Below are 19,746 nucleotides of genomic sequence, written 5' to 3'. Positions count from 1 at the left end.
TACCAAAAAATTCCATGTCCCACTGCAGCAGAGCAAAACTGACTCCTTGGCAGTGCATTTGGTGACATCTGACACATGGATTTCTTTTAGAAATGGAGTTGCTTTTTCACAGAGGTCTGTCTTAACTGTTCCCTGTCCTTTCCTTTTTTGAATAGTCCCTGTGCTAAGAAGCAGCAAATGCCCAACAGCAGCTCCATGGCCCAGTTCCTCCTCCTGGCATTGGCAGACAGGCGGGAGCTGCAGCTCCTGCACTTCTGGCTCTTCCTGGCCATCTCCCTGGCTGCCCTCCTGGCCAACGGCCTCATCCTCAGCGCCGTAGCCTGTGACCACCACCTGCACACCCCCATGGGCTTCTTCCTGCTCAACCTCTCCCTCACAGACCTGGGCTGCATCTGCACCACTGTCCCCAAAGCCATGCACAATTCCCTCCAGAACACCACAACCATCTCCTACATGGGATGTGCTGCACAGCTCTTTTTCTTTCTGTTCTTCATCTCATCAGAGTATTTCCTCCTCACCATCATGTGCTACGACCGCTACGTTGCCATCTGCAAACCCCTGCACTACGGGACCCTCCTGGGCAGCAGAGCTTGTGCCCACATGGCAGCAGCTGCCTGGGCCACTGGCTTTCTCAATGCTCTGCTGCACACAGCCAGTACATTTTCCCTGCCCCTGTGCCAGGGCAGTGCCCTGGGCCAGTTCTTCTGTGAAGTCCCCCCCATCCTCAAGCTCTCCTGCTCACACTCAGGCTACCTCAGGGAAATTGGACTTATTGTGGTTGGTGTCTGTTTAGTGTTCGGTTGCTTTGTTTACATTGTTTTCTCCTATGTGCAGATCTTCAGGGCTGTGCTGAGGATCCCCTCTCAGCAGGGACGGCACAAAGCCTTTTCCACGTGCCTCCCTCACCTGGCCGTGCTCTCCCTGTTCCTCAGCACTGCCACATTTTCCAACCTTAAGCCCCCCTCCATCTCCTCCCCATCCCTGGATCTGGCACTATCAGTTCTGTACTCGGTGGTTCCTCCATCACTGAACCCCCTCATCTACAGCCTGAGGAACCAGGAGCTCAAGGATGCCATAAGGAAGATGATGACTGGATGCTTTTCAGGAGCAACAACCTTCCTCTTTTCTTCTGCAGAACACTCATTGTGTAACTCTTTACTGGCCAAGCCTGCCTTATAAAGCTTTTGAGAGTGGCATGGGGTGGGGTTCCTACATTTTTTCCTCATTTAATGTTGGTAACACAGAAATTTATTCTTCATCCCATACCTAATTCACTTTATACCTCTTTGTTTTGACCCACAATTGTGTAAATGAGGAATCATTCTCTGTGTGCATTTAAACAAAATAAAAGTTCCTGCAGCAACTTCTTTGTGAAATATCCTGCCTGTATTATTCTGTACACGAGGAATCTCAATCTCTGAGTATAATAAGGACTTGAATTCTTTTTTCCTGATTCTTTCTCCAAGAACTTCCCTGAAGCTGGAGGGCAGTGCCTGTATGCAGAGGAGAAGGGGTAAAGAGTCCTGGTACAGGAGCACTGCCAGGGAGCAGCAGCTCTTGGGCTTTTCAGAGATGCTCTTTTCCCACTGCCTCCCTCTCCTTTCTGCTCCTTGCCCAAGGCCTGAGTGCTCTGGCAGCTCAGTCACTGCTGTGTCAGTCCTGTGACCATGGGCAGGGACAGCCCTGGGCACTGCTGGCACAGAGCTGGGCTCCTTAACATCATTTCCATCATGAAAGGGGATCCCCCTGGGCAGGTCCTGAAGACTTTGTTCTTTTTGAAAGGTTGGTGTAAAGAACAAGGCCAAGGAACAGACTCTCCAAAGTCTCATTGCTTTGCTTGTTTCCCCATTCAGTCCCTGCAGTGAGAGAAGTGACTCACTGGGGTACTTGAGGCACTGAGGGCTGGGTCAGATGTTCTGTGCTGGTGGCCAGTGGCAAAGGGTCTCCAAGTCCCCTGCCTGGGGCTCTGCATCTTGTGAGGGCTCTGATGGAGGTGAGGACTTGTCTGTAGGAACTCAGGAAGTGCAGGAGAGCACAGAGGATCTGCAGGGACAGCCCGTCCCATCCAGTCAGCAGGGAATGGAGCCCTGGAGCAGAATCCTGCCCAGGGTGGAGTTACCAGAGCTCAAGTACTAAATCTACCTGTGAACTGGTACAGGAGAGTTCTGCAAGACCAGGGGATGCAGCAGGAGCAGAGAAAGGACTCTGGCCAGTGACTCGTCTGACCCACAGTGAACTCCCCTTGTGCCTCCCCAGCTCAGGGAGGGCTGTACCAGAGCCAGGGGTGGCTTTCCAGGAGGGTGTCCTGAAGAACTCTCCAGCCCACAGGCTGGATGGAGCCCTGCCCTGCCCTCTGTGCCATTGGAAACAGCCCATGGTCCTGCCCAGCCTTGTTCTTGGCTACTGAGCTTCCAGGACTATGGCAGAGGGTGGAGAGGAGTGATCCCCATCCTGCTGGGTCTGCTCCCCACCCTGACCAGCATGGCCAGTGCAGGCTCAGCCCAGGGTGCCACAGCCCCTCCCTGTGCAGAGCAGCACCTCCAGCTCAGGGCCCTGCAGGGATCCCAGGCTGGGATCTGACACTGGCCAAGGCAGCCTGGACACACTGACCTGGCAAAGGGATGTCCCTGCAGAAGAGCAAGGCAGCATTTCTGGGCCTGCAGAGAGGAATCCCTGACACAGAGAAACCTCTTTCTGCAGCCCCCCTGGGGACAGGCTGCTCTGTCCCTGGGCCAGGACTCTGGGCTGGGCTGGGCAGAGGGGCTGGCACTGAGGGGCACAGTCAGGCTGTGCTGGGCATCTCCTGCAGGTGACACCAGGGCTCCTGCAGTTTCCCTGCCCTCCATTTCCTCCTGCCATGCTGAGTGTTCAGCCCCTGAGCTGATGGGGATGCTGAGACTCCTCTCTGTGCCCCAGGAGCTGCTGTGCCCTTCAGAGGGGCTGGGGCTGGGGGGGGAGTGCCCAGTACTCTGCAGCACCCTGGGCTGGGCACTGCTGTGGGGCCAGACCAGACTGGGCTGCTCCACCAGTTGACCTCTCTAATGAAACCACTTCTAATTTTCTCCTGAAGAACCATAAGAATATGTGTTGTGTCCTGAGAACTAAACTCAGGATAACTGAGTTTAAACTCAGGAACTGTGGGATAACAGAAAAGGCTTTTGGATCCAGGGATATTGAGAAGGCTGGGCAGTGTCACTGGGAGACCTCTCCCAAACCCTTGGAAAGGCCAGAGCCAGCCCAGAGCTTCCTGGGGCCTTGGCAAAGGCAGACCTGGAACCAGTCTGCAAACAGGGCAGCAAGGAGGGTTGGCAGAGTTCCAGACTGCTCAGGCTCAGCAGGGAAGGGGAGAGGGCAAGTCCTCCTGCAGCCATTGCCAGGCATGGGAAGGACAAGGCAGGGATTGCAGAACCCCTGTGGGAGGGAAAAGAAGGGGATGTTGTGTGTCCAGACTTCAGCAAGGCCTTTGACATGGTCTCCTGTGGTCTCCTTAGAGCAAAACTGGTGAGAGCTGGGCTGAAGAAGTGGAAGATGTGGTGAGTGAGAAGTTGGCTGAATGAAGAGTGTCCAATAAAATCCATGGTACAAAGTCCTCTTGGCAGCAACTTCCTGGTGAAATCCCTCAGTGACCAGCCCTTGAACACCACTGTAGAACATCTTTATTATCTCTCTGTACAATGGGACAAAATGTATTTTCAAATCCTTTGTAGATGATACCAAATTTCACGGACCCCTTGAGCAACCTGCCCTGGTTTAAAGACATATTGGGATGGGAACTCCAATAAAATGAACTCACTCCTTTTTTATTCCCCACCAGTACAGGCAGACAAAATATAAGGAGGTGTAAGTTAAAAAAATAACAGATCACTGACAAGAAATATAGCAGTAAAAACAACAATACCAAGAGAACAGTTCAAAGCATCAGCAGAGAGAGAAATTGCCTCCTCTCTCCCCCCCTGCCCCAACTCCCTTTTGTAAACAGATAAAAACAGGGATCAACATGTGCCTCCCTTCCCCCTTTTCCCCCTCAATGAAGAAAGAACAAAAATTAAACCAGTGGAAAGAGGGGGCAAAGCAAAATGTGGGAAACTCTCTGGTCTGAGATCAGTTGTGCTGCCCAAGAACACGCTGACCCCAGAGGTGTCCAAGCGGGGCAGAGCCGGCGACTCCGGTCCGTGCGGCGGCGGGGGGGAGGCAGCGGCTCTGCTTGATTCCATGGAGTTCTGGGCAGGCACAGTGGCCCCTTGGTTCCAGGAGGGTCTGAGATGTCTCAGGGTTCCTTTTGTTCCAAAGAGACCCCCCATGTCACAATGGTCCCTTGGTTCCATGAGATTCCACAGTGTCCCTGCATTCCTTTGGTTCCAGGAGGCCCTGCAGTGTCACAGGGCCACTTGATTCCGTGACGTTTCAAAGAATCAGAATGGCCCCTTCATTTAAGACCAGCTGCACATGGGGCTGCCTTAGGGGGAGTGTGGCCACCCAGATAAGGGAGTTGTCACCCCCCTGGACTCAGCTCTGGTGCCACCACATCTGGACTGGTCTGTCTGTCTGTGAGGTTCCCCATTCTGGAGGAAGGAGGAAGAACTGGAGAGGATCAAGAGGAGATCTGACAGGATGGAGCTTTTCTCCATATTGGAAATAGAATGAAATCTCCACAAAGAGCAGCATGGAAGGTTCAGACTGAAGGTGAGGAAATAGAAATGTCACTTAACGGGGACCATTGTGGTGCAAAAGGTCACCCAGAGGGGATCGACCCATGGCTTTGTGTTCCAGGGAACAGCCAGAGCTGGTGCAGAGCCATCAGGGAGGGTCTAGAAATGCTGCTGGGAGGGGGTGGGAAAGCAGGAGGGGGGTGTGCAGCCTGCAAGGCCAGAGCAGCAGCAGGGCCAGGCCAGGACAGCCTGCAGGAGAGATGGCCAAGGGCTCTGGCAGGGCTGCAAGGCCCAAAGGCACCCAGGCCTTTGTCCCCTTGCCTCTGGCAGCTGCCTCTGCCACTCAGGCCACCACAAGCCACTTTCCTGGCAGGTTCTGCACTTGGGTTCTGCCTCGCCCCTCCCTCAGCAGCCTGGCAGGGGTTGCCCAGTTTTGGGCCTTTGTTGTTCCTCCCCCTCCCATCCCAGTGCCCCCCAAACAGCCCTGAGCCAGCCGGGAGGGACAGGATCTGCTGGGCCAGGGCCTGGGGCTCAGCCCTTGGCCTTTGTGCTCCACAAAACCAAGGCAGGCTTTGCTCAGCATTGCAGGGGCCTGCCCAGAGCCTTGGTCTGCCTGCACTCCTGGCCTCCAAGGAGCTGCTCCAAGGAGTCCCTGGGGAGGCTTTGGCAGTGCCTGCCCTCAGTGGGGCCCAGCAATGCTTCAAGGCACTTGCAGTTTGGCTTCTGACTTCTTCAGCAGCTGCTTCAATCTTCTCTCAGTACCTCAGGATCATGGGCTGGGCTGCAAACACACCGTGGGGCTCATTAAAATCCAGAAATCCCTCAGGATCTCTTTGTCTTCCTTTAATTGTCTTCAAGGCAATTTCAAAACAAGTCTTTGAAGTTTGTACTTTTTTTTGAAATCGAAGAATGGATATTTTTTAGTTGAGAGGAGAGGTGATAGAGGTGTTTTCCAAGTGATCTTGATGCTGAGTGTCTCCTCAGGAGATCCACACTGACCCTGGATGATCAACCTTGCTCCTCACCCCCCAACCTCACCAGTTCTGACATGGCCCATCTTGGACTGACAGCTGATGCAGCTCAAAACACACTGTGGGACCCATTAAAATACTGAAAAACAAATTATTTTTCTTTCTTTAATTGTCTTCAAGACATCAACAACTAATTGGAGTTGTTTTGTAGTTTAGCTAAGGAGGAAGATTTTAAAGTGGACGTCATGAAAAATATATATTTTTTGATGAAAGAGAACGATTTACACAGAGCCTTGGGATGCAAGAGGGTCAGGGCAGGAAGGATTTGGATCCAAAGATAAGAGGGCAAAAGAGATTAAGCACTTAATCATTGACCAATTGAACGATTATCAACTGGTTCAATAGCATGTGCTACAATTTTAACAGTGACTGAATTAGATTCCCAAAAACAACATTCACCCCACAGTCAATTCACACCCAGACCCAGGCAGAGATGTGTGGACACATCAATAGCTGGGGGTGGAAAGGTCCCTCTCCCAAATTCTCCTGTTGTCAGGGAAACACTCCCCTAAATCCCTTTGTGTTTCCCATCAGACAAGGGTCCCAGCTGGAGGAGTGTTTGTGGAGGGGGATCAGAATTGTCCTGGGCATCAGCGCCGCTCTTTGGAGTGTTGCAAACTGGAGGGTTCCCGAGCTGGGAGAGGCTGCCAGAGGTGTCCCACTGAGAGGGAGGGGCTGGGGAGCTGCCAGGGCCTCCCTCAGCCCCGCTGGGTGTGGGCTCCCAAGGGGACTGGCTTTAGTTATCTGCTGAATTTCCATCCTGGGGTCAGGAATGACTGGAGTTTCCAAACTATTTGGGAATTGTATCCAAACTGTTCCATTTGGGCTGTGATTCAGGCAAGGAATGTTCCAAGGCTTTCATGGGATGACTGATTATCCTGTGTTCCCAAACTGTTCCACTCCAGATTGTTCCCACCTGTATCATCCAGGAGCACCTGGTCCAGTCCAGGGACACTTCCCCACACCCCTGGTCCAGTCCAGGGGCTCTTCATTGCTCAGCTGGTTTGGTCAAGGCTTGTCAGGAGCTCCTGAGATCATCGACCAGGTTTGAGGAGAATGGAGGGAGGATGCACCACAGAGGCTTCTAAGAAAGATGGAGACAAACTTTTTGTAGGGACATCTTTGAGCACTCTCCAAAGTGTTTGCAGATGAAAACATTGTGCTCATAGTCTAAGACAGTCACAGGGCTACATTTTACCAAGACCTGGAGTAGCAGAACAAGGGGTAATGTCTTTAAACTGAAATAGAGGAGCTTTATATTGGATAAAATGAAGAAATATTTACCAGTGGGGCTGGCAAGAACTGCAATAGGTTCCAAGAGAAGTGGATGTCCCATCCCTGCATTTGTCCAAAGTCAGGAACTTTGAGCAGCCTCAATTAGTGAAGACATCACTCTCCATATCCCCGAGTTTGGACCAGATGACCTTTTATCTCCCAACCCAAACCATTCTGGGATTCTTTGAGTCTAAATTCCCAGGCTCCTTCTCCAAAGAATTTCTATTGCTAGGATATGAAGTACCATGTTTTTGAAGAAGCCATTCTAAGCCCAAAAGATAACAATTCCAAGGAAGTTCCAAGTTATCTGTATGAAACTGTAACCAAGTGGGTCAATGGCAGAACCTCTCAGGGTGACCTTGCAGCTGAGCATGGGGGATTCGGCCTCGGGCTCTGAGACTCATGATGGGCAGCCAGAAAGGGGATTTGGGGACTGGGCAAGACTTGTCATGGGATGTCTAGGAAAGAACCAAAGCAAGGTGAGAATCACAGTGGTCACTGGAGGAACAAGCATAACAGCTGATGCCCGTGCAGCTGATGCTAAGGAAAAAAAGCTCAGGAGCAGTTAATTGAGTGTGAGATAAGGAAAGGGTTTAATTTGTGCCAAGGCATAGATGTTACAGGACACACACCGGCTGTGCCTGAAATGTTCCATTTTATAATACTACCTGTCCAATCCCAAGTGTTTCCACCCCATTGCTTTTGCTCTGGTCCACCCCCGGGCCCACCCCTTGGGAATTGGGTCTGGGGGCTTTTGGGACCCTCTCTTCATCACCATCACCATCCTCAGAGCACAGAGGGTACCCGGTCACCCAGTTCTTGACTCTGTTCTGTTGTTCAGGCCAAGATATGAGTGTTCTCTAAACAGCATAGGCCTTGCCTTGACAAGAGACTAAACATTTCTACTGAATTCAGGGGTAGGATTGATATGGGGAGCATGGAATGGGGTAGGAGGGTTGAGGAATGTGTAAACTACTTGTGCTACAGGGTGAGGGATAAGGACTGCTGCTTCTAAAATCTACTTCTACTACTTATAAAACTTATTAAGTTTACAAAATTAGAAAAATAAGAAACTAAAAGGGTCTTAAGGCATCAGTCCCCCCTTTAGAGATTAAACAAGACTCAAAGATCTTGTTCAATCTCTACTACTTATACTTAACACTAATCATATAACAAGCTATTGTGCAGATTTCACACTAACATAAATGGCTGCTCTATCCAGATTCAGTTTGGTAACTACGAAGTAAGTTTGTGGAAGTAAACTTAATGAAACATTTCTAAGAATTTTTTAATTTAAACTTGTTGCCAAACCCATAGTGCAAATTCAGCACTCACCTTTATGAAGAATGTTTGGTGCATTTTGTTAAAGCCAAATGTAAATTTAGGTTCTAAACTCAATTCATAGCTACTGATACAAACAAGAGAGAAAAAAACCTTGAACCTTATTTTAACAGTCCTTATAATAGTCTTTGTTGCTCTGCTCGTCTCAGGAACAGAGGTTTTTTCTTCTTGCGCTCGCTGCGGTCCCCGCTCCGTCTGCAGAAGCAGCAGCAGCTCCTGTACCACACCCAGACTCTGATTGTCCCACGGCTGGACTCACTCTCGCTGTGCCGTGGTCAGCGCTGCCCCTGCGCTCACAGAGCGGCGGCGGCGCCTGCGACTGTCACGGGATCTTCCCCTTCCTCTCCCACACCTTGGGATAGGCTGGACTCTGGCTGCCCTCGGCCTCGGTCCTGCTCCGCGTGTTATCGGAGCAGGCATTCTTATTGTCATGACAACCGTAAAGTTGTCGGCTGGTTTCAAAATTTTCACCACACTTGCACCCGTGGCAGCTGCTTGTGTGGGATCAGCAGCTACAGGTGAAAGGGCTGCCCTCTCCACCTTAGTTAGTACAGGCGGGGGAGGTTTTACACGCTTATTCATTCTCCTTGTCCCTGCTTTTCTCGCAGCTTTCGGTGCCTTTGTTAAAACTGGATCTACAGTTGTGCTTGTTATGCCTGGGGCAGTCCTTGGAACAGCAGGGGCAGGGCTGGGTCCTGTCACCTCCACAAAGTCAGTGGCCCCAGCACCCCCTCGTGCCACCGCGCCTAATGGTCTTAGAGCTTTCACAGCACTTGCATCTGCCACCCTTGCTTGGGTTACACTAGCAGGGACCAAAGCCTCCTTGTCAGCCAAAGCAACAACTGGGACCACCTCTGCCTGTCCCCGCCCCACTGTGCTCGCCACGGTCTTAAGCAGCCTCGGGACCGCTCCCTGCTCGAGCCTTGCTCTCTCCGTCTCCAGGTCTTCTCCTCCTTTCTCGCTTGCTGGTATAGTTGGGACAAACTTTGCTTGGTTTTGTCCGGTTCTGCGCACTCCTACAGCACTAGGAACAGGCAGCAACTTTCTTTTCCCCTGCCAGCTGGCTCTGTCGCCGTGGTAACGACCCTTCAGGAAACCTCCCCTGCGCTCAGAGCTGGGAGTTCTGTTCCTGCGGCAACATCTGTTCTTAAAATTGCTCCACCGCTCATTCCTGTCTTCTGTTTTCCATTCTGATATACTGTCCAAGCTATATCCAATAAGTCACCAATATCCTTTTTGTCACCACCTGCCTTTTGCAGTTTTTTCCTTATATCATCTGTAGACTGTCCTACAAATACACTAGGTGTTTTTTCCCCAGGTCTGACTCTATATCAATATCAGTGTATTTTCTTATGACATCTTTCAGCTTATTCAGAAAAATCTGTGGGTGACTCATTCGTATCCTGTCTAACTTCATACATCTTAGACCAGTTTATTGCCTTTGTATTCGCTGCTACAGTAGCCCAGTCTGCTGTGTTCACAGCACTCAGCTCTGGGGTCCCCCTTGCAATCGGGGCAGCCCCGTTTTTACAGCTCTCACGTCGCTATCGCCACTGACAATCAACGGCTCCAGCGCTTGTCTGCGGTGCTGGGCTGCTCGGTTCCACAAACACCCCGGGGCTGACACCTTCACTCCACTGCCACCGTCAGAGCCAGCGACCCCTACGCCTGCCGCCGTCACTACACCGGCCGGTCTTGGCGCATCTCTCGCCGCCATTTCTAAAGTCTCCCTTCCCTCTACAGCAGATGCCGCATCTATAGTAACTTTTTCTGGTGTCACCACGCCAAAAGCAACCCCAGTAAAAGCTGACTTTTTAGACCTCACAGTTCTTGTCAGGTCATTGGTAGAACTCACAACTTCAGCTCTCACTTGCTCTGCTTTGCCTGTGCTCACCTCTGCTGTTACCATGACAACCCCATCTGCTCCGGCAAAGCCTCCGGCAGCTGCAAGGGCTGCTCTCCCCACACTCATTGGAACAGGCGGGGAGGGTCCCGCTTCCACTGCCCCTGTGGGGCCAGGAGTCGCTCCTGCTCTTATCCCTGTTGCGGTCAAACCAGACATTACTTCCGAGCTAGCCAGCCCTGCAGCGTCTGTATTACCCCCGCCGGCTCTGCCGCGCCGAAAGCAGTTCCAACAAAAGCCGACCTTACAGATCTTATCTGTGCCGCTGTGCCCGCTCCGGCCAAACCGACAGCCTCTGTTCTATCGTCTACGCCAGCGGGACTCGCTCCCGACACTTTCTCGGGCTTCCTTTTCCCTATCGGGGCTCTCTTGTACTGCTTTTTCCACTCGGGCCGTGTTAAAAGAAATAGAAACAATTCTGCAGACCGCATTTCTTCCCATTTTTCCTCTCTATGTAGCATCATAATAAGTTGCATTACAGTATCTAATTCCAACGTTCCAAGTTTTGGCCACACTACCCCCTTTGGTTCCCGTATGAAGGCCACACATTCACAGATAACCAACACAGTTCTTGCTTCTTTAAAGGTGTTTCAGATTGTCCCAGGGGTGTGAAATTAGGACTAAAGGGGAGTCCTCGGTAACTTTCCCCTTGGATTGTGTACTGCCCATACTGTTTAATAGACACAGAAAAACTTTTCACTGCGAGACTCAAACCTGCAGCTTTAGGGTAACAAAGTTGTTACTTTAACCACTTAACTACAGAGCCCCCCCAGCTCCTTGCAGCAACAGAGCACTCTGGAAGGGTGTCCCCCTCTGACAGAAACAAAACCCAGCCCTAGGCTGACACAAATCTGCTCTGACCTGCACTCGGCGAAACCCTTTTCGCCTACTGGAAATTGACTCTCACGACTTTTGGGCCCAAGTCCAAGCCTTTCCAGTCCCACCGTGTTCCCTGTCTCCCGGGAAACACAAAAACTCTTCCACAGCTGCTAACAAAAAAAAAACTTTTCCCTTATTCCCCCTTTTCTTAACTCACCTCTGTGCTCCGTGCTTGGTTCTGTGGAGCTGGGGCTTCCCTAGATCACTGCGGGAATTCTAAAAAATGCCGGCTGATGAAGAATTCCTGCAGGATGAAAGTTTCCAATCTGGAGTAGCCTCAGGTCTCTGATTTCACCGTAAGGGTCACCAGCTGATGCCTAAGGGTGCTGAGGAAAACAACTCCGGAGCAGTTAATTGAGGATGAGATAAGAAAAGGGTTTAATTTGTGCCTAGGCATAAAGATCACGGGACACGCGCGCAGGCTGTGTTCAGGTGTTACAATTTATAATACTGCCCGACCAATCCAAGCTTTGTCCATCCCGTAACTTTTGCCCTGGTTCACCCCCTGGCCCACCCCCTGGGAATTGGGTCTGGGGGCTTTTCTTCATCATCTTCATCTTCTTCAAAGCACAAAGGGTACACGGTCACCTAGTTTCTGACCGTGTTCTGTGGTTCAGGCTAAGATATGAGTGTTCCCTAAACAGCATAGACCTTGCCTTGACAAAAGACTAAACATTTTCTACTGGAATTCAGGGGTAGGATTGATATGGGGAACATAGAATGGGGTAATAGGGTAGGGAATGTGTAAACTATTGTGCCAAAGGGTGAGGGATAGAATATAGCTACTTCTAAAATCTACTTCTACTATTTATAATTACTTATAAAGCTTATAAAATTAGAAAAATAAGAAACTAAAAGGGTCGTAAGGATCAATGGAAGTCCCGGTTCATTTGTGATGATCCAATTTAAGAGCACCAATGGTTTATTTTCTGCTACGTCTTTGTCCAGCGTTTTTAAGGACTGGCTGACAGCTTCAGCTTTTGCTTTAGTTTTTGGGGAACACCTCCCCTCGTGGGAATACATCCCTCCCATCCTAATAGGTCACCTCTTGTTTGCCGAAGCCGGATTTTTCTTCTTTTCTCCTTTTTCGTCCTTTTTCCCTTTTTGTCCCATCTTTGCAGAGGTGACTGATGCGCACGATTTGTCGAAGAGCTCTTCCTTATCCTTGGAATTCCATCAGGACGGATGCCATGGCAAGATGTCCCAAGGCCTTTGGCCTCTGGTTACCGACGCCTGTTGAATGTCCCGATTGGGGCGGCCATTTAGAGCATTTGTCTTGCACGAACCCAGTCGACACGGGGGTGCAGTAACCCAATGAGCTTTATTAAGATCAACACAAGCTTATACAGACACTTCAAACGGTGACATGGGACCTCCTCAAGCACTCCCATCCGAGCACTTCACTGCGCACGTGTGACAGAGACAGAAGGACTACGAGTCCCAGGATGCCCTTTGGCATTCTGCCTGGAATCTGAACTGCTACGGGATTGAGCCACTTGGAGGGGACACATTGATCCCGCTCGACTTTTGGGGTGCAGAGCTGGGAGAGGCTGGAATGTTAATGGTCCATGGCTCCAACACTCTCCAGCTGCAGAAGCAGCAGGGGTTTTGCTGCCCATGGGCAAAGGAACCACCCGGGGAAGGGGGGGGGACACCCACCCCTGGAGGGGACAGGCTGGGCTTGGAGCCAGAGAGAGGAAGTGTTATTTTTATGGTTTTAGATCACTATAGACAGGAGTCAAAACTGCCCCAAACCTACTCTACAGGGAAACAAAATTGATCTAAACTGAACCCTACATATATATAGATAGATAGATAGATAAACTAACTGTAATCTTCCCCAAGGGATCAGTTACAAGACCCTGGGTCACTCTCGCTGTCAGGGGGGTCGGGACAAGGGCTGGACACAGGGGTCATCAGGTCATCAGGTCTGTGCCCAGCATGGATCACCTGGAACGTGGGTCACCAGGTCTGTGCCCAAAATGAGTCCCTATGGATCATCCAATGGGGGTCAGGGCACTCGTAGCGCTTCTCTTACCGGTGGGTCTGTTGGTGTGAGGTCAAGGTAGAGCTGTGGGTGAAGCTCTTCCCACACTCCCCACACTTGTAGGGCCTCTCCCCGGTGTGGATGCGCCGGTGGATGACGAGGTGGGAGTTCTGCTTGAAGCCCTTCCCACAGTCGGTGCAGCGGAAGGGCCTCTCATCCGTGTGTATCCGCTGGTGCTTCAGGAGATGCGAGCTGGTGTGAAACCTCTTCCCACATTCCAAGCACTTGTAGGGCCGTTCCCCAGTGTGGATGCGCCGGTGGGTGTTGAGGTCGGAGCTCTGCTTGAAGCCCTTCCCGCAGTCAGTGCAGCGGAAGGGCCTCTCATCCCTGTGCGTCCGCTGGTGCTGGAGGAGATTTGAGCTGGTCTGAAACCTCTTCCCACATTCCAAGCACTTGTAGGGACGTTCCCCGGTGTGGATGCGCCGGTGGGTAATGAGGCTGGAGCTCGTACTGAAGCTCTTCCCACACTCCCCACACGTGTAGGGCTGCTCCCCGGTGTGGATGCGCTGGTGCTTGACGAGGGTGGAGATGTCACTGAAGCTCTTCCCACATTCCTGACACACGTAGGGTCGTTCTCCAGTGTGGATACGACAGTGGTCGCGTAGGTTGGAGCTGCAGTTGAAGCTCTTCCCACATTCCCCACACGTGTAGGGCCGTTCTCCAGTGTGGATGCGCTGGTGGGTGCGGAGGTTGGCGATCTGCCTGAAGCTCTTCCCACATTCCCCACATGTGTAGGGCAGTTCCCCAGTGTGGACACGCTGGTGGGTGCGGAGGTTGGCGCTCTGCGTGAAGCTCTTCCCACATTCCCCACACGTGTAGGGCCGTTCCCCGCTGTGGATGCGCTGGTGGTTGCGGAGGGTGGAGCAGTCACTGAAGCTCTTCCCACATTCCCCACAGGTGTAGGGACGTTCCCCAGTGTGGATGTGCTGGTGTTTGAGGAGGTTGGAGCTCTGGTTGAAGCTCTTCCCACATTCCCCACAGGTGTAGGGACGTTCCCCAGTGTGGATGTGCTGGTGGGTGAGGAGGCTCGAGCTCTTCCTGAAGCTCTTCCCACACTCCAAGCACCTGAAGGGCTTCTCCCTGCTGGGAGGCTGCTCAGGGACCACCAGCTCAGAGCTCCCCCTCAAGCTCCAGCTGCCTTCCCGGCACAGGCTGGCTCTTTCCTCCTCAGAGCACCCTGGGCTGGCTTTGGAGCCCCTCCTGCGGGGGGATCTCCGGCCCTTTTCCTCCCCGCTGCCTTCCTGCGCCGGGGAGCCCTTCAAAACGGCCTCTCCCACCAGGCTCTGCCGGGGGGATTTGTCCTCCGGGCTCTCCGTCCTCAGCTCGGGGCCTGGGGCAGGAAGCAAGAAGGACAGGCAGGGGATTTGCCTCCGGCCCACAGGGAAGGCCAAGGACATCCCCCCAACTCCGGCCCCGGCAGGACGGCGGCGGCAGCGGGGTTGTCCTGCAGCCGGGGCCACGCTGGGCTGACAGAGCCAGCACAACACCCGCCCAAAGGGACACTGACTTCCTCCTCACCTGCCTGGGGGGCCCAAGGCATCTTCCTCTTCCTCGCAGCCTCCTCCATCTGGTCAAGCTTTGGGAAGGACAAATCCTGATGGGGGGGGGAAACAAGGGCTGAGCACATTGGCTTGGGGGTTTCTCCTGCCCAAGTCCATCTCTAGAACTCACCGGGCATCCTGTGACCATAAAAACCTCCAAAACACCAAGATTCAGCCCAGAAAAACCCAAACCTCAGAGATTCAACCAAAAAAACCCTCAGAAACAGCAAGATGAACCCCCCCCTCAAACTGCAAAAAGTTAAGGTTCAGCCAGAAAATACTCCAAAATATGAAGACTTGGCCCAAAACTGTCTCCTAGAAGTTCCCCCTCTCTGGTCTCTCCTCTTTGGGGCTCAAGGGGTCTCTCCTGTCTGGGATGCTGGGGGTCCAACTTAAAAATGCTGGGAGTGTTGGGGGTCCCAAGGGTCTCTTCTCCTCTGACTCTCACCTTCGGGGTGCCCCATTCCCAGACATTTCCCCTCTCCAGGTTCTCCACTTTGTTATGCCAGAGATCCCAGGGGTCCCCACTGTCAGGGTTTCCCCTTCTCTGCACTGCCTGTTTCAGGCTCCCGGGGGTCCCGGGGCTCCTCCCTCTCTCGGCAGCTCCCGGGCACTCCCAGGGGGTCCCAAACCCGCTGTGTCCCCCCCACCAGCACCGGGCTGACAATGGAGCCGGCGGGGCCTGACCCAGCAACACCAACCCCCACCGTGGTGGGGGACCCACATCCCCTGCCCACCGCCGGGGCTCTGCCCCCAACCCACCCCAGCACCCTCAAAAAACACCTCCTGAACACCCCCAAGAGCCCCCAAGGGCACAGCCCTGCACAAGGGCCGGCTGTGCCCAAGGCACCCAAACAGACCCACAGGCGGGGGGACACCCCCGGCTGCCCCCGGCCCTGGGCAGCTCTGCTGCCACAGGCTGTGCCCTCACCGTGGCCCTGCAATGGCCCTGCCTGTCCCTCACCCGGGGCCCTGCCCACATCCCTGTCCCTTGGCTCTCTCTCTGCCAGCTCAGTGTGGGGCACACGGGCTGGGGGTCCCTCCCAAGCCCCCCGGGCAGCCGGCGTTGGCTGGGGGGATGTGAGGGCTGGGCCTGCTCAGCACAGCCCCGGCCTCGTGCCCAGCGCCTCTTTCCTGCCCCACACAAGAGCTTCCCGGCCCCCCCAGGGCTCCCCTGCTGCTGCCTCTGCTCCTGGCCCTGCCTTTGCTGCTCCCTTGCCTGGGGCAGTGGCTGCAGGGGGGGATGGAGCAGCTTCAGCTCCAGGGCACTTCCTGGCGGGAGTTCAGCCCAGGGGGACGGGCAGGGACCTGATGGGGATGGACAGGGGCCCAGCAGGGACAGCCAGGGCCTGCAGGGGAAGGCACAGGGACAACCTGGCCCCCCACACTGCCAGGGCTGTCTCTGCTCCTCCTTGCAGGCTCCGTGGCCAGGCACAGTTGGTGTTCCTGGGTGCCCACCATCTCAGCACTTGCAGCCGCTCAAATCAGCGCCCGCAGCTCTGCAGCAAAGCCCCAGCTCACCTGGCACACAGGGGATGGACACAGCACCTGCTCGGGGATGGGCACACACAGCTTTGTGCCTTCCCCACCACGGGGCTCTCCTTCCTCAGCAGCACCTCTGCCTTGCACTTATTCTCAGCCTCACCTCAGGGACAGCTCTGGGCTCACCTCCGCGCCACTTCTCAGCCTCACCTCAGGGCCTGGGCTCAAGGACAGGAACCTGCAGGGAGGGGACATCATGGGCAAGCTGAGGGCTGCCTGCTTGCACTGGGCTGGGGGCTTCTTTCTCCTTCTACAACCAGCCCAGAACTCAGCCTGCTTTTCTAACACCACACATTTACAGACTAACCTTGCAGATAGATATGGACAGACATCTCTATCACCCTGGGGATGGAACCTCAAGCATGTGCTGCCACAGGAATGGCAATCAGAGAATCACAGAATCAGCTAGGCTGGAAAAGACCTCTGAGATCATCAAGTCCAACCCTGGATCCAACCCTGCTGTGCTTCCCAGACCATGGCACTGAGGCCACATCCACTCTCACCTTCAACACCTCCAGGGACGGGGACTCCACCCCCTCCCTGCCCAGCCCATTCCAAGGCCTGATTACTCTCTCAGCAAAAAATTCCTTCCCAATATCCAACCTAAACCTCCCCTGGCACAGCTCCAGACCCAGCCCTCTTGTCCTACTGCTGCTTCCTGGCAGAACAGCCCCATCCCCACCTGGCTACAACCTCCTGGCAGGGACTTGCAGAGAGTCAGGAGGTCTCCCCTGAGCCTCCTCTTCTCCAGCCTCAGCACCCCCAGCTCCCTCAGCCTCTCCTAACACACTTGTGCTCCAGAGCCCTCCTGCCTTCCAGCACATCAACACACCCCCAGCTTGGTGTCACCTGCACATTTGCTGATGAAATGCCTGGTTCTGCAGCAGCTGCAGATGCTCAAGGGGCAGCAGGACCAAGTCAGGGGCCTGGGGGGGCCTGTGGGGCTTTGGGGTGTGGGAGGGTCCTGGGGGAGCTGGGGAGGGGTTTTGGGGATTGGGGGTACAAACCAGGACAGACCAGGACCCCCTCATTGTCCACAGATCTCTCCTGGAGCTGGGCCACGTTGTTGTGGGACACCTGAGCCCCCCCTCAGTGCCCTCCCAGTACAGCCCAGTGCCCCCAGTACAGCCCACTGTGTTCCTGTCCCAGGGTGCTGGGTGATCCCTGTTTGGGGGGGGGTTGGAAGGGATTTGAGGGGGGGCTGGGAGAGAGTGGGGGGGATCTGAGGAGTTTGGATGGGGAGTTGGGGGTTTTTGAGTGGCTTTGTGTGCATTTAGGGGAGTTAAAAGAGGTCTTGGGGGGTCAAAGGGATCAGTGGGGGAGGGGATTAAAGGGAAAATGGGGGTTAGGGGACATTTGGGGGGGTTAATGGGGCCTGGGGGGGGAGAGGAGGGGCTGCACCACGAGCAGGTGAATCCTGAGACTCCCTTGGTGTCCCCAAGACCCTCTTGGTGTCCCTAATTCCCCCTTTGACATGCCAAGACAACCCTGGTGTCTCCAGTGTCCCCAGGGCCTCCCCATGGCCATTATTCCCCCCTTGACACCCCCAATTCCATTGTCCCCAAATCCCTTTTCACTGTCCCCACTGTCCCCAAACCCCATCCCCGATGTCCCCAACCCTCCATCTCACCCCAGGAGCCCCCCTTGGACCCTCTGACCACAAAAACACCCCCCCCCCACCTTGCTCACAGAAAGGCCAAGGGCATCTGGGGACACACTGGGGACAGTTGGGGGGCTTTGGGGGGCACTTGGTGATTACTGGGGGATACTGGGACACACTGGGGGGAACCAGGGGGCACTGGGAGGGACTGGGGGGATACTGAGGGACACTGGGAGGGCACTGGGAGGGATTAGAGGTGAACTGGGGCACACTGGGGTCACTGGCAGAGAACTGGGGAGTTACTGGGGGATTACCAAGACACATAGGGGGACACTGGCTGGTTACTGGGCCATACTGGGGGTTACTGGGTGCACACTGGAGGATCACTGGGCCATACTGGGGGGCAGTGGGAGGTCACTGGGACACACTGGGTGGTCACTGAGGGGGTTACTGGGCTGTACTGAGGAGCACTGGGAGGTCACTAGAATATATTGGGAGCACTGGGATCCCCTTACCCGAAAGTGGTACATCTCCCCCCTGCACTTTAGGGGGCAACCCCAGGACCCCTCCTCTGGGGGCTGGGGGACCCCATGAACCCCACTGCTGGGCTTTAGTGGACTCCCGGGCCCCCCTGTGGGGTCTCTGTGTGGGACAGGCATTGGGATCCCCTTTCCCTGGGGTCGGTCCTCCGACACAGAGACCCCATAAAATCCCCTCAGAACCCCTGAAATCCCCTCAGAAATCCACCTCTGGACCCATCAAAACCTCCTCAAGGACCCCACAAATCCCCTCAGAGACCTCATCCCCCCCCCCGGACCCCCTAAACCCTCTCAGTGACCTGCAAAACCCACCTGGAATCCCCAGGCCTTTTCAGGGACCCCAAAAACCCCCTCAGGGACCCTCAAAACCGTCTGGGACTCCCGAAATCCCACTAGAAACCCCCAAACTTGCTTCAAAGAGCCCCCCAAGGCCCCCCCCAGGACCTCCCAGTTCCCTCGGAGACTCCAAAACTCCCTCAGGGATTCCCAAACCCATTCAGGGACCATCAACGCCCCCACACCTTAAGTCCCCTCAGGACACTAAACCCCCTCACAGACCCCCCAAAACCTCCTCAGGGACCCCCCAGGGACCCCAAAACCACACAACAGCAGAACAGCTTTCTGTAAAGGAAGGGAGCAGAGAATCTGAGAAGGAGGAGACCAAGGAAAAACTGAAGCAAAGCAATAAAATCATCCTGGCCCTTGCAATTTTTCCTTCACCTTTTTCTCACTTTTCCCCTTTTTAGGGTTCTTTTTTTGTTTGGTGGTTTTGATTTTTTTTCCCGAGGGACTTTCTCGGAATCGAATCGAACATCCGGGTTCTTGGGAGGCCCCCGGGCCCCGCGGCCCCCGAGAGGGTTCCAAGGCCCCGCGCTCTGACCCTCGGGAACCCCCGAACCCCCCCGCCAAACCCTCCCGAGCCCTCCAGCCTTTCCACCCACAGCCGCGCTCCCCGCAGCCCCCGAGGGGACCCCCAGACCCCGCTCTCCCGCACCCCCCGCCAGCTCTTACAGCACAATGCGGGCCCCGCCGCCATCACCGATTCCCGGAAGTCAACACGGCGCTCTGCGCGCGCACCGCCTTTAGAGAACACCGCCGCAGCCAATCAGCGCGCGGCCACGCCCCCGCACGGCCACGGCCGCGCCTGCGCACTGTGCGGGGCACCACGGGAGTTGTAGTCCTTGCGGCGGGTCACAGCGGCCATTTGCACGTGAGCGGAGTGAGGATAATACGTTTTTCGGTTTTCTTCTTTTTCTGTCTTTTCTTTTTTTCCTCTTCTTTCTTTTTTCTTTCTTTTTTTTCTGCTTTCTTTTTTCCCCATTTTTCTTTCACTTTTTTCCCTTTTTTCTTTTTTCTTTTTTTTTTTTAAATTATTTGTCTCATTTTTCCCTCTTTTTTC

At 54.2% G+C, this 19,746-nt stretch overlaps 3 protein-coding genes and 1 pseudogene across 3 annotated transcripts in view; 1 reads left to right on the top strand and 3 right to left on the bottom strand.

Annotated features, from left to right (window-relative positions):
* LOC127462836 (zinc finger protein OZF-like) overlaps positions 1–16,883 on the bottom strand; it is a 201,213-nt pseudogene extending 184,330 nt beyond the window's left edge.
* LOC127462841 (zinc finger protein 239-like) overlaps positions 1–17,417 on the bottom strand; it is a 300,460-nt gene extending 283,043 nt beyond the window's left edge. Inside the window, exon 1 of the mRNA XM_051771768.1 lies at positions 16,997–17,417. The gene's annotated coding sequence lies outside the window, so the exon portion shown is untranslated. The remainder of the gene's footprint in view (positions 1–16,996) is intronic.
* LOC127462886 (olfactory receptor 14J1-like) lies at positions 178–8,658 on the top strand. Its single transcript, XM_051771820.1, has 2 exons — positions 178–1,096; positions 8,576–8,658. Exons 1-2 carry the CDS (start codon positions 178–180, stop codon positions 8,656–8,658), a joined length of 1,002 nt encoding a protein of 333 aa, XP_051627780.1.
* Positions 11,615–16,367, bottom strand: LOC127462885 (zinc finger protein OZF-like). Its single transcript, XM_051771819.1, has 3 exons — positions 16,188–16,367; positions 14,644–14,719; positions 11,615–14,455 (listed from the first exon to the last, which is right to left on the bottom strand). Exons 2-3 carry the CDS (start codon positions 14,690–14,692, stop codon positions 13,113–13,115), a joined length of 1,392 nt encoding a protein of 463 aa, XP_051627779.1. The 5' UTR covers positions 14,693–14,719; positions 16,188–16,367; the 3' UTR covers positions 11,615–13,112.
* Positions 17,418–19,746: the final 2,329 nt, after the last annotated feature.

Source organism: Manacus candei, unplaced genomic scaffold, assembly GCF_025592945.1.
Source record: "Manacus candei isolate 608988 ecotype Guabito, Panama unplaced genomic scaffold, ASM2559294v1 h1tg000142l, whole genome shotgun sequence".
NCBI lineage: Eukaryota > Metazoa > Chordata > Aves > Passeriformes > Pipridae > Manacus > Manacus candei.
The sequence above is the reverse complement of the archived record's forward strand: the minus strand, read 5'-3'. Positions and strand labels throughout refer to the sequence as shown.